At 37.6% G+C, this 14950-nt stretch overlaps 2 protein-coding genes across 2 annotated transcripts; both read left to right on the forward strand.

Moving 5' to 3' along the window:
- Positions 1–854: 854 nt before the first annotated feature.
- On the forward strand, positions 855–4971 carry LOC140143993 (uncharacterized). The gene has a single exon (XM_072165821.1). The coding sequence runs from the start codon at positions 1299–1301 to the stop codon at positions 3024–3026; it is 1728 nt and encodes a 575-aa protein (XP_072021922.1). The 5' UTR covers positions 855–1298; the 3' UTR covers positions 3027–4971.
- A 1513-nt stretch (positions 4972–6484) lies between these two features.
- LOC140144008 (protein turtle homolog B-like) lies at positions 6485–10756 on the forward strand. The gene has a single exon (XM_072165836.1). The coding sequence runs from the start codon at positions 7738–7740 to the stop codon at positions 9346–9348; it is 1611 nt and encodes a 536-aa protein (XP_072021937.1). The 5' UTR covers positions 6485–7737; the 3' UTR covers positions 9349–10756.
- The last annotated feature ends 4194 nt before the right edge of the window (positions 10757–14950 follow it).

The raw sequence follows: 14950 nt of genomic DNA on the forward strand, positions 1-14950 counted from the left end.
TGTAGTGACCCGTTGGAGCATGGTTGGAGTGACCTTCTCCGTCTACTACACAGCATATTACATACTAGTATTTTATATACTACATGGGGTGTACCTGGGTTAAACATGAAAACATGACTGGTGCTGTTCAAATGCTTTATTTTTTCACACGTACTGAACATGTATATACTTATTTAATAAATGTCCATTACGTGAAGTTCGAAGGCAGTGATTCTAAAATATTCTCTTTGCTTACAGGTGCAGATATATCGTTGTGTGTTTTATTCACCTATTAATCATCAGAAACATCGAAGTCAACAGCTCTTGAAAGCGTTGAGATGATTGGCCAACCTAAACAACGCGTTGCCGACTCGGCGAGTTGAGCAATGAAAACAGCGCATTGCTTTGGAAGCAACGCGTTGTTTTCGAAGGCAACGCGTTGCCAAAAGCTCCCTTTCTATTGGCTGAATTAACAACGCGTTGTTTATTGAAACCAACGCGTTGCTTTCGAAAGCAACGCGTTGCCGCAATACGTAATGGGCCCAATAGCTTGCTATATACGAGTCATATGAGTCATAATAAAATAATTCATACAATTTCTAATCCATTTGTAAACACGTATCATAAAATTACATAATTAGGCTTATGACTTACACTCTGTCATCAAATCTAGTTATATTTATGTTGGACAGCCTATTTGTATCAACTTCGTCATTTTAAACGCCCAATGGTTTAACTCAAGAAACAATTTTCATTTTTCATCTTTCTTCAGTGATATAATAATTATGACAATAGCCATGCATGACAACCAAGACAAGAATTTCACGTGGCCACCATATAAATCACTCAGAAGAAAGAAGGTTTAGGAAAAAAAAGATCACCAAACCTTTGCAGGCTATGTCTGACATTTTGGCGGGAAGTTGCTATGACTCGGTGTCGTCTGTGTATATATCTTCCTAACAACCACACACACAAACCTACTGCAGACGATCAATGAAACAGAATTTATGAAATTAAAAATCAGAACGACCGTTAACTGGAACTTGCAAAGGAAGTGGATTTGTTCTAAACGTTACAGGCGTGATACGTAATTTTTCAAGCTCAGTTGTGAGGAAATTTGACAGTGACATTTACTTACAACCAACGCAGTGCAACTTGTATTGAAATCACACAAACTGCTGCCTTACAACGAAAGCCAAAGCACCTTACTTGCGCTGATGCTGAGTCTAGTATATTTGGATAAACACGTATGAGATTATAAGCCTCACTGCTTTGATGCACACAATTTAACTTATAAAGTATACAGTTGGCCGATAAAGATGGAGCTTTTTGTGTATCTACTTTTGGGTGTATCTTGTCAGCTTGGACATGCTCTTGAGGACTTTCTTGCTGAACCTCCATCTCATGTAGTTGCTATACAAGGTGATAATATTCTATTCAACTGTGTCGTCGGTCCCCATGTTACCCAAACACTATCATGGAAAGATATAGATACGGGGAATTTCTTAACTAAAGGGCCTGGAATTGATCCGGGTCAGAACTTTGATAAGAGCACCCGTGATCGGTTTAAACTATTTGGAGACAGAGCCAACGGTGAATATCATTTGCAGATACGGGGCCTTGTCGGCGACGATGGCGGGAGATATGCATGTTACTATTACGACGAAGCGACGGCGACGGATATACACTCCACTATCGTTACTTTAAGCGTAATGACTCCGCCACATGAAGGTTATCCTAGGTGTTCAACAGAGCCGGAATTTACGCGTCTTGATGTCGGTGATAACATAACCCTAGTTTGCGAGTCACGCGGTGGTAATCCACCCGCTGCACTGACATGGATTCGTGAACGAGACATCGTAAATGTGCGATATACACCTAATAATATACAGCCAATAAATAAGATCTCATTTGTTTTAACTGAACAAGATAAGGATAAGAAATTTGTATGTCTTGCGAGAAATCCTGCTACAAAACAACCAATCAGTTGTTCCGTAAAACCGTTACGGAGTTCAATCGGCTTACGCATCACGCCGCCAACAATGCGAGCCAATCCCGGTAGCGCAGCTACGTTCAACTGCATCAGTGAACCCGTGCCTGGACTCGTTTACACATGGTACGTAAATGATCAAAGAGTTGATGGTAGTCATGCTAGATTTAGCGACAAACGGGGCGGAAGACGTCTTAAAATATACCCAGTACTACCGGAAGACGATTTTACGTTAGTTACGTGTGTCGTTGAACAACCGGATGTAGGTTATGAGCTTGCCGGCTCCGCAACGGCTCTCTTTTGGGTCAATATTGAAGACCATCCTGATTTTGTGTGGACAACAACACCGACTCCAAAATTGACGGCAGGACCAACGAAAGGGTACAACAGATTACCATCAAAAATATACAATAACATTGACAAGACAGTACAGCCCGTAGCAACAACGGAGGAGAACATCTTTTATACAACAACTCCTCCGGTTCAAATTCAGACGACAAAACCGAGAGGGATTCATGAAAACAGTGAAGGAAAGAATATCCTTGATATTGGTGGAATTACGTTTGATGTTAATGAATTGTTAGAAACCCTTATTGATCCTGACTTAAACGAGCCCATGATACCCGAACGGGAACCAACCGTAACCCCGGCTACCTTTCCAACCTGGGCAACAACTCCAACAACCATACCGTTTTCTGAAAATATCACACTAAGTACGGAAAACATTACGGATAGCCCGACGGATAACTCAATATGCTCAGGAGGGAAATGTACTGTGGGAAAAACAACACAAACAAAAGTTTCAGATAATGAGATAGACAATGGTATTGCAAAAATGGTCACGCCACCGAATGAAAGATTTTACCAAAACGATGGACCCATATCATCAGACCAACAATCGTCAAAAGGTTTAGCGGTTGGCCTTTCATTGGGGTTAATATTTTTAGCGTTGATTGTACTAATAATTGCATTTATGGTATGGAGAAACAGAAATACAAAAGAGAAAGAGCATGATAAAGAAAAACAAAAACCAGCTGCGAAGAAAACTACAAAATAATGCTATTTCCAAGAAATCTGACAATGACAATGAGGAAATTGATACTATTTTTAAGCTTTATTATACTTAATTTTGTTTTGTGAGTGATATATGGTGTATTCTCAAACACAGAAATGGTAAATTCGGTCTGAATCATTAACCCGGATTAATAAAATCAACATTTTTGTCACTATATAGAGGTTGTGCATATGACGTATCATACCGTAAATATGGCGGGCTATTCAAATACATTCAACAAAAGCATGATTGCAATCTACCGCGACAGTTCATCTCACACACATAGCAAATGCATTACGACACATAGGTTGATTACAACATTTGATTGAATGGACTGCACTGCGCCATGATTACGGTGAAGGACACCGGTTCAAATCCTTTGTTTGGAGCCAATCAATAAAAGTATGTAGTGCCTCTATATCCTGCATCATTCACCAGTATTAGTACTCATCTTGTCATGCATTTTGCTGTAAAAATTGATTTATGACCTAAAATAAAATGCAGACATGTCACCACCAAGGGACGTCACAATTGTCATACTAATTCCCTTGCATGGATCTTAGCAGGGATCGGGTTTTGCACAGATGAGTGAACAAAATACCTTCGAAGTGCTTCTCAAATATTCATTCAAGCATGATCAAGTATTACCCTTTTTGGGGCATTTCCAGTTGAAAATCATACACCTCCTTTTAAGACATGGCCTCAATCCTCCACCCAGGGAGTGTGAATTGAAATGGAGTTATCTGAATGGGTGACTCCATTTGAAATCACACCTCCTCCTTCTTCTTCCTTATTTAGTGCCTCCCTCATATGTATGCTTATTATCGCACTGCGTACAGACAAGCTGTACTTATTTTTTACTCTGGCACCTAGAGTAGATGAGTGTATTTTTGAAGTACAGTCAACAGTCCTGGGATGATCCCCTGCTCTTTTCGAATAGCCTGTGACGTTCTTTAACGTGTACACTGCATTAATGTCAGAAATAAATGTACACGGGACCGACGGCTTAAAGTGCCCTCCGAAACACTAAGCAAGTAGAGTGAAGTGCCTTGCTCAAGGACACAAAGAGCCAGCCGAGCTCAGGCGCTGGGCGGACCTCGGATTCGTACCCTCGACCCTTGGATTCACAGTCCAACGCCTTAACCGCAAGGTCACGCTCACCTCTGTTTAGGACAATAGAAACCTTCCTGTGTGGAAGGTTAAGGTCATGTCTTCCATATGAGGTGTATTAATTTCAAATGGAATAACCCGTTTTCTCCGTGATCTTGAAGGAGATTATAATACCTGAGGAGAGTCCAGCGCCTTAACCGCTAGGCCACGCTCCCCTCTGTTTAGGACAATAGAAACCTTCCTGTGTGGAAGGTTAAGGTCATGTCTTCCATATGAGGTGTATTTCAAATGGAATAACCCGTTTTCTCCGTGATCTTGAAGGAGATTATAATACCTAAGGAGAGTTTGTAACATTTGTTGGCTAAGCATATGATTATAGTTCGAATATCAGGCTCCCAAATGAAAGTTTCGATCGTACCAAGGTAGTCACATGAATTCTCGCGGTTTAAAACTCGCAGCTTGAATATAGCCGCACAACGATTGATGACCAATGTTGCCATGCGGTTGTTTATTATGTAAACACTTCTAATTATGTTATTATTATATACACGAGTGATGCCGTTATGGCGTGTGGGGGTGCATGTGCCCGTGTTTCGGGCGGTTCCGTCCGGTTGGAGCCGGTTTCTATTGTCCTAAACAATGGAACGCGGTTCAACCGTCCGTCAACGCCCGGTCGAGTTTTGATTTCATTCCTAATATTTTGAAATGAAATGTTGTAAGTGAGCAACAAATATGGCGGTATAAAGATGGCAAACAAGCAACCATAAACAGCTCATAACCATTATGTACTTTTGTAATTTAATCATTATGAACCTTTAATATGCTCACATTTATCAATTAAAATAATATTACTGAAATAAAAAAAAGTAAGATATTTAAATCTCATGATCTTACATTAGTGCATACTAATAAAATGATCTGTTTCCAAATTTTGAGTTGCATTGCTTCAGCAGTTTTGAAATAAGAAGCAAATACGTGTATAATAAATATGCCCCATAGGATAGTACATACATGTGGTTACCACATTTAACCACGTTTTACAAACATCTCGGGCGTTAATGTACTTGGGTAAATGAAGTGAATATGACCTTTCTTCTGACACCAAAATCGGAAAATAAGAAGTGTGGTCACAAACATCTAACAGGCTTAGTAAATCAAAGATTAATTTCTACACTTTGTTTTCATGTTAATGTTATTAAGCACAAAATATTTTATTATTATTATCTACCTTGTCAAATTTTTACATTATGTCAAGTTCTAAAATGTACATAACGTACGAATATGAAAATCGCGAAAGACAAGGGGGAAGACGTGGGTAATTTGAAAATTGACCGGAAGATAGGGAATGGGATTGCAAGGACAATGGAGAAACAGCAAAATATCCAGCCTAACTCTGTAGTAGAGAATGGTAGAACATTCATGGGATAATTTAGAGCATTTTATGCAAATATTAAGAATCGAGCAAAGGCGCTAGAGTATCTTCCGTATTCAATATGGTGTAAACGACATTTGTTAATACGGATGCTGTCTTCAGCTGTTCTTCAGCTGGCAGAATAAGGGCCGCATACTATTTTTGTAACCATGTGATGCCTATATTGGGAGCAGGGATCATGGAAGGTGGTAAAGCACTTACTTTTATTCTTCTGTACATAGTGACGGACTATTGCCTACAGCGAAGGTGTTGTGACAGACAGGACGGTAGTTTTGAATTTACTTGTTAACACCGACCGACATGAGATTGTATTTATACTCTTTTGTGCTCCTGAGTTGCGCAGGCGCTATTTATAAGCTTTCAAAATTGTGACACTTTTGACAATCCAATGGCAAAACGAGTCAAACCAAACTACGATACTGTACAACACTCCGTTGAATTGAATGTACATGTATTAGCTTTTTCAAAAAGTATTTGTCATTAAATGTCATAATTTTGAGAATCAATATTGTATACGACTATACTGTTGCACCACTACGTTGAACCAGAGAATATAGAGTCTCTTCTCATCTTCTCTGGTTGAACCGAATGTATTAAAAAAGTATTTTTCATTAAATATCGTATTTATTTTGAAAATCAACATTTTATATATACTGTTAAGATTGGTTACAGATAATTTTGTATATAGTAGTTTTTCGTATCAAAGGCACAAACATTATAATAGTACATAGTAGCGCGCAGACTGTAGCTTTTTGGCGCGAAACTCTTGCATCTTTTCTGGGATTTTTACAAACTATTTTAATACAAAAGTGCCTGCATGTATTATCCTGTTTATCATGTGTTACTCCGAAATTGTTTGGCTATTTTTTCTCATTTGGTATTGCTTTATCTCTTTGAAAAAAAAAAGCAAGAACATTTCTCCAGTTTACAAACAACAAAAGTGCTCATTATTGTTTTGCCATCTTGCCATTAACAATGACTAAGCGCACAGATTGTAGATACAAAAACAAGTTTTCACAGCTTGCCTTGCATTACACTGTATGTATTCCCAAAAGCGTCTGTAAGCTTCTGTACCTGGGGAAAATTGTCTGTATTTGGCATTTTTACACAAAAACCAGTAACACATTACATTAGGTTGATAAGAGATACGGGTATTAACCGTACGGATTTCCTTAAATTCTGTCATTCTTAATAATGTAGATAAAAATGAAAAATATTCTTTCTTGGTGTATCGGGATGTCAATCTCAATATCAAAGCAGAGCATCATGGGATTAAAATCGGAAATAAACTTCACTGATCAGTCACGAGTATTTCCCGAGATGCTTTTGTGTTGTTATAACGATATACATACAGAAAACGTATCCAGAGACAAGAACCCACTTGAGAATCTGATGCGGTTGTCGGTCTAGATAAGACAGCGGTGCATGATGGGATTAATCAAGGAAAGGAAATCAATGTCCATGATTAATCAGGATGCTACCCCATGATCCTCTGCGTTATCATTGGTGTCAACAAGGATAAATATCACAGAATAACAACATATGGTTGTCAATCTTGATAATGAAGAAATGTATGATGGGATTAAACTATAATAGGAAGTTCACCCTCCGTGATTTGTCAAGAAGTTTCTTTCAAGCAAATCCAATGACAAACAGCTCAGGAAATTCAACGGGCCAGCTCACTATCAAATTAGAGAAGAAGGGAATTTGGGGTCAGTTGTATATATCGTGTATTGCGCAGTACCCACAATGTTTGACATTTTCTAGGGAAGCCTAAATTGTTTCGTTCTTCCGACAAGAATCGTGACTATAAAGTGACTAAATTCTACGTATAGATGACAAATTGTGTGGAATTCAAGTAGAGTACGAAAAAGACTGAACAGTTTGCCAATTGTTTTTATACAAATTTCTGGAACTGTGAAAAACGAGCAAACGTTTTAAACGTCACGCTAGGATTAAACAAACTTTGTATTGTTTTGTTGTTAACTACATAACTTCGAGCTTCTGAAAGTGCTTCTGAAATATTTCATGCACACGTGACACTCTGCGTAGGCGGGTGATTTTTGACATGGTGCACCGGTGAAGAATCAATCCTAATTACTGGTTTACGTCTCTCGTCAATGACACCATCTTTCAAATTTTGAGAACACTGTTGACTAATTAGAACCAATTATGGAACTTGTTTTATATTTGAGTTTGTTACTTTGGGTATCATTACCAGGAGCTTTCGGGATATTTACCGACCAACCTCCAGGCTATATAGTTGCTCTTCAAGGTGACACGATTTTGTTAAGATGTGGTGTCAGTTACGATGTCCGCGCTACACTTTCGTGGCAGAGAAGAGACACCGGTGCCATCGTTACGAAGGGAAACGTAATCGATCCGGAACATAATTACAAAAGGACTCATCGAAATCGAATCAGTTTAATCGGCGATCGTGCAAGTGGCGAATATCATCTGCAGATACGAAATACTATAGGAATTGATACCGGCGAATATTGGTGCCATTATTTTGACGAAAGGGCTAAGACGGATCGATTCTCTAATGCCGTTACGGTTTCTGTGTTCACACCCCCTGATAAAGGATTTCCAGCGTGTTCAATGGATCCGCCTTTTGCGACGCAGGGTATCGGGGAAACTGTTACTTTGATATGCGAATCGCAAGGCGGTAACCCACCGGCAGCATTAACGTGGTTCAAAGGTAGGACACCTCTATCTGAGAAAATCACTCCCATCGGCTTCCGACCTGAAAGCCGACTGACTATAACTCTCGCAGAGCAGGATCTTGATGTCAACTACGCTTGCCTTGCACGGAATCCATCAACCAACAATGCACCATTAAGTTGTTTCCTAAAGCCACTACGTAGTTCCGTCGGCTTAAAACTTAAACCATCGACGCATACAGCAGATCCTGGTATGCGAGCCGCATTTACCTGTACCAGCGAAGTAGTACCTGGCCTTGTGTATAAATGGTACGTGAATGACAAACTTGTGAAGACTCCGCATCGAAGGTTTTCTTTCAAACGAGGCGGAGCTCGACTCATAATCTTCCCAGTTATACACAGCGACGATCGATCGATGATCAAATGTGTTGTAGAGCAACCTGATGCTACATACAATCTTACCGGCTCGGCGTCAGCGCTACTTTGGGTCAACGTAGACGCGAATCCCAATTTTGTGTGGGAAACAACGACAGCACCTCCGTTACCGACCACTAAAGAAGTCACTACTCCTATGGTTACCACCCCTAAGATAACTACCCCTAAAGTGACTACCTCTAAGGCTACCACTCAAAAGGTTACCACTCAAGTCCCAACAACGAAAAAGGCAACAACGTCGCAAGCGACAACGGTCGCTCCTACTCGTCGTTCAGCAACGAAGAAGACGATGACGGAACAAAGTAACATCATATGCCGAGGAGACACATGCATGGCAGTGACAACAAAGAACACTCCAACATCATCTGTTAATGTTACCGATCCATCAAATAAAATTGACACGCAGGTAACAACAGAACAACAAAAGCAAGATTCTGATTTTGGCGGGAAAAATGACGTTTCATCTATTTCATCAAAACACAAATCGTCAGACGGCCCAAACGGATTGGCAGTTGGTTTACCTCTTGGTTTCATATTTCTGGCCATCGTTATTGCAATAGTTGTATTTTTAATATGGAAACATAAAACAAAAGATCAAAAAGGAAAGGGTAAAAAGAAACAGAACAAAAAACAACAAAGTATTAAAGACAAACTTAACAAAATAACTATTCTGTGTAAAAAATGAATTAATGTCAATACAAGCAATGATATGGGTATTGCTAGGTTTGTTTTTATATTAAAGACAAATGAAAATTGTTCTTTAATATTAATATGTATATTTGGTCCGTGTATATGACCGGCCAATCGTTTTTGTATTTCATTTTCGACCAAGAAAAACAAATAAGGCCCATTTTGATCGTTTATTGTTTTCATTTCAACCAAGAAAAAACGAGAAAAAAAAACCCACTATGTTCGTTTTCCGTTTTAGGTAACAAAATATCAACAACAAGAGAAATTCGTATTTTATACTTGTGTTACCATGGTTACCTAGAACATGTAGAACGGAAAACGATTATAGTGAGCTTTATTCGTTTATCTTGGTGGAAAATGAAATACGATTGGCCAGTCATATACACGGACCATATTTGGCACAAACTTAAGTTTATTTCAGTGGTAGTGTTATAGTTATCATTAACAAGTAGTGTGTAAGATAACGATGTTTATTCCATAATGCATGCAATGGTGGTCAAGCAAAGTGAATATTTGTTGGGCCATCTATGTGAAGTACGCACAAATTTAACATTAATATTATCAGATATTCCAATTCTCTTATTACTTGTTTAAGATAGCGAATATAGAAAAAGTATTTCCCCATTTGTTGGTTTGTACAGGGTGTCCCTAAAAGAACTATACCGTCGGACACTTTATGTTTTGGGTATTGTAATGCCACAGTCAAACCTTAGATAATCTATGGTCAAACATGGCCGAATACTTGCATTTGCACAATAAAACGGGTTTCATTTGTTTAATTCTTAATTTTTAATATTGACAGTTTCGTTCTTGATATATGTTTGACAAATTGAAGGGATTAATAATGAGGATTTTAAAATGGTTAAAATAAAGTACGGAGCGGTTAATTAAAGTTATTTTTCAAGGACACACATATTACACCACAGGGCCTACCATTATTCGTCTGGCGCTAAAAGTGTGATCATGTCATCGGATGGTGTCTCATATCGCTCAACACTTATCTTACAACATCCGCTAATGAGCCTTAGCCTCGTGCGGTGTTAATTAGGATTAAGATAAGAATGATAATAGTAAGTGGCTACTTTTGGAAGAGTAGACATAATATGCCTGTCCAAGTAGCTCCGAGTAATTAAACACACAGTATCTCTACTATCTCTTGTTTAGGCGACGAAAAAACAGCTGTCCTACGGGCCCGACAGACTCAGAACTTTGCGTTTTGGAGAATCTTTTATTATTATTTTGCTAATATCATGTAAAAGCAGCCGTTTTGGGGCCAAAATTGATTGATTTTGGCTGAAAACTTTTAGAAAATAATGTTTTCAAAAAATCTTCAGATTTCTTTTAGATTTTTCCTATTTTGGTGCTATTTTAGGGTAATGTTAGCCTCCAGAGAAAAGAAGAACTAGATCTGGTTACAGATCTGGACCTAGCCGGGGCCGGAAATGCCAGTCTTAACTTAAAGTTTGACCTTTGACCGGCTATTATAGACATCTCACACCATTAATGGTGCATCACTGTAGCAGGGGCTTTATCCGTCTTCCATAGGCTGAGATACACCTACTTTTCCGTAATTTTAAACATTTTTTTGCTTTTTTTACGTTTTGACCTCCTTAATGACCTTTGACCCCAATATAAAAAAACCACATATACACCGAGAAAATGCATTGTTACCGTTTAAATTAAAAAAATCTACTATGCCTAGTTATGGAGATAAAAATTCTTGAAGTTCTTTAGCTTAAAACCGGAAATGACGTCTAAATGACCTTTGACCAAAAAAAGAAAAATACTGTGCATACATCGGGTAACACTAATGCATATATGAAGTTTATATCACTCTGGTCTGGTTACGTTTTGAGATATAAAAAAAGGAACATATTTGATGATTTTTGGTTTTTGACCGGAAGCGACCCCTTAATGACCTTTGACCCCAAAACTGTAGACACCCCAAAGACCCTAGTTGGTAGCAATGCATGTGTGCTAATGACAACACTCTGCTATGTAATTTGTAAAAACAGTGATTTTTGAATATTTTTAGCTTTCAGACCGGAAATGACCCCTTAATGACCTTTGACCCCTTATCTGTGAACACCCTATAGGCACCGACCAAAGTCAAGTCACATGACCTAAGCATGTCACCATCACATGTTATTTGTGGAAGAAGATACATTTTATAGTAAAAATCGCATTTTTGCCATTGTGAGCAGGTCAAAGGTCAAATGGAGTTTAATGTCATGTCACATGTGGGGACATAGTCAGTGTTGTTTGTGACCAAGTACGGTCAAAATCGGTCAAAGCATAACAGAGCTAGGGCGAAACGTGGCAAGTCACGCACGTGTTGCCAGAAGAAGAAAGATCCGATAGCATCACAAGACCTAGCCGGTGTCCCGGCTAGGTAACAAAAAAAAATAACAGCCCGACCGACCCTATTTGGAAGGTCCGTCCGCCCGGGCCGAAGAACAGGTTTTTTCGTCGCCTTACCGGGATATACTTTTATTGCTTTCAGATACTACATTTTGTATTTTGAGAGTAGACTTGAATTAAAACTTTCAAAAGGCAGTATTTGCTGTATTATTTATGCTCAGATACTGTGTTTTTACTGGAGAGGGAAGATATCATAAGCAGTAGAATTTAATAACTGCCTTATGTAAGAAACCTATTGTTTGTAGCACAGCCCCATCATTGTAAATTGTTGATGTTCTGTATTACTTTCGTGATAGCCACTTAGCTGAACCAAAGTCGCTTTTACATGTAGTAGTTGGGATTTTTCATGTATTATTGATCAAAAATAAAGTACATTAATTGAAATATTGCAAATGGCAGCTATTATGTTCTATTGCACTTACGATGATCTTCCACTCGACTCACAAGATAAGGTTATTTTTACAACAAGAATGGAAGATTTAATTAAACTAATTGGTAACTTGTGACATTAATTAAGTTATTACTTCACCAAAACAAGATGTGTTAAGTAACATCTTCTGAAGTATTAGGGCCTAACAGCTGAGCTTGACCTCATTTGAAATTGACCTGATAATTTTGATGTTAACAGGGAAAGCGACAAAGTGTGGATTCATTGGTTTAATTAGCTTAGGGAAAGCGACAAAGTGAGGATTCATTTGTCTAATTTCTTGAAGCAGTGGTCAGACTGCATAAGCCAGTAGCCTAGCCGGGCGAAGTTCGCTATTCCGAAGGTTCGCTATTCCGAAGGCTCACTATTCTGAAAATAAAAAAAGGTTCTCTATTACGAAGGTTCTCGATTCCGAAAACAGAAAAAGTTCTCTATTCCGAATATGAAAAGAGGTTCTATTCCGAATATGAAAAAATGGGTTCTCTATTCCGAAAACGAAAAAAGGTTCTTGTTGGAATTTATTAGTATTATATGAGCGGTTAACCTAATATCAATATTAGTAAACCACTTCTTATTCACCAATAAGTTTGTATACGATACCGTTTGTATCTTATACAGTTTTTTGATGGCGTGTAGAATTATCATTATATTATAGAAGCAAAATAGACCTTTTGTACCGCTTGTATACTGTTTGTATAGAAAGATACCGCTTGTATGCGAAGTGCAACTCATAAAGCTATTTGATAACTTCATATCTCAGGGCATCATTGTTTTGTAGTATTACACATTAAGTATTATAATAAACGCACATCTTCTCATTATAACATAAGTAAAGTAGTAACCAACTTTAAACAGCAATATAAACTGCTTACGTTGAATGTACATTATATAGGCTATAGTTGTTGAATAAAAAATCACTCTCGCTGAAAGGAAATTTAGAGATTATATCATTTTGGCAAATACCCAACTTCGTCAGGTGATTCAAGTTTTGAAATAACGCAGGTTCTTCATCAATATCTCAGAATAACGTATTTTGCAAGAAGAGAGTTTAATACTAAAAACATATGCGTGCTGGTCAAACGTTATGTTCTGCGCAAAATTGAAATTAATAAATTGAAAAATGTTCTTGTCTCAAGCATAATTCACCCATGATTATAAAGTGTATGTGCTTTTTTTTAATTGTCATTCATGTATGTGTAGTGTAAATCACTGTAAATATGAAATACATTTTGGTAGAAATAGAATCATGAATATTGAAAATGAGAAGAAAATACTGTAATAATTTGTACCAATATTTTGATTAATACATGCAGAATGTTTAGTGGAAATACTGAACTGTGGATTTCTATGGTTAAAAATAAGAGGATGTTTTCGAAATTCGTTTTCTTAATGATTAGCTTCCTTATGCATTGGGTTTCCACATGTTCAATCAATAAAAAAAAAAAGCTTTTAAAGTTTAATGACCTTTTGCCACGTCTCCTTTCATAGAGCAATGGCGATCTGTTAATTCTATAACTTTATGGTAAGATTTACAATAATAAATTTTTGAATTAAGCAGAGTATTTCTATAAATTAAAATTCTATTTAGATAAATGTCCCCATGGTAACCTTATTCTACTTGTAAAAACCCCTCAAAACTAAGTTTGGTAATGGGCTATTCCACTTAAAATCCACACTACCCCTGTGGAAGATTTTGGAAATATCTGCCACAGGGGGAGTATAAATTTCAAATTGAATGAACACATTAGGCAGCTCCATTAGAGGGTGTATGGAATTCAAATGGAGCTGCTTAATGTGCTCATTCCATTTGAAATTCATACTCCCCTTGTCACCTGTGACAGCTATTTCCGAAATCTTCCACAGGGGTAGTTTGGATTTTAAATGGAATGGCTTAATTATTATGAGATCTAAGGCAAAAATGAAGTGTAAAGGTAAGATATTGAATACCATTTACACCCTTTTGCAATAAAAAAAAACCCCAACAACACGTGGATTGTAATAGCTTGTAATATACATGTAATACCAGCCATCGAATGTGTATATATAGCCTGTATGTATGAAAATAAACTCGCTTCTTTTTTTCCTATATTGTTGTGTCTTTGACTGCTTACTTTGAGTAGAAATGAAGAGCTTATTTCCAAACCGTGTCAAGTCCACAACAACATGTTTCTCATTTACTTGTGTGATACAATCACAATTCCCTTGACAAGTTTGACATTAGCAACGATGATATGCAGACTATTGTTCTCATTTGGGAATCAAAGGCCTCACACAGTATTGTTACATTGCATCCATCCACTGTTTGCTTTTTAATGGTGCATGCAACTGAAATACTAACACCTACAGCATCACAACCCATTGCAATATCGCACAGGTAAATCAGAAACATGTGTTTGTGGACTTAACACGGTTAGGAAATAAGCTCTTCAAAAATTGTATTAGAAAAGAGAGAATGCGCGAAAACACTCGTGACTTTGTAGCATCCTCACACTTATGTAATAGTGAACAGTCCGGGCAAATTTATACATGATTAGATAATGACCCAAATTAATTAATCGCCCATTTCCTGACCATAAAATCTCGTTCCCACAATACATTGCACATATGCTTACTCAATTCATTTTGAAATTTTATTACATTTTTACAGAAACAAAATTGGGATTGGCGGAACAATTATTGCAATTAATGAAGACCTTACATTAATTTGTTAATTAAATTTGAGAAAAACAATTAATTGTTATCATTAATA

The sequence above is a fragment of the Amphiura filiformis genome, unplaced genomic scaffold, assembly GCF_039555335.1.
Source record: "Amphiura filiformis unplaced genomic scaffold, Afil_fr2py scaffold_36, whole genome shotgun sequence".
In the NCBI taxonomy this organism is placed as follows: Eukaryota; Metazoa; Echinodermata; class Ophiuroidea; order Amphilepidida; family Amphiuridae; genus Amphiura; species Amphiura filiformis.

What these genes read in the sequence shown, in the direction of transcription:
- LOC140144008 (XM_072165836.1), top strand. Translation starts at nt 7,738, where the DNA reads ATGGAACTTGTTTTATATTTGAGTTTGTTACTTTGGGTATCATTACCA.
- LOC140143993 (XM_072165821.1), top strand. Translation starts at nt 1,299, where the DNA reads ATGGAGCTTTTTGTGTATCTACTTTTGGGTGTATCTTGTCAGCTTGGA.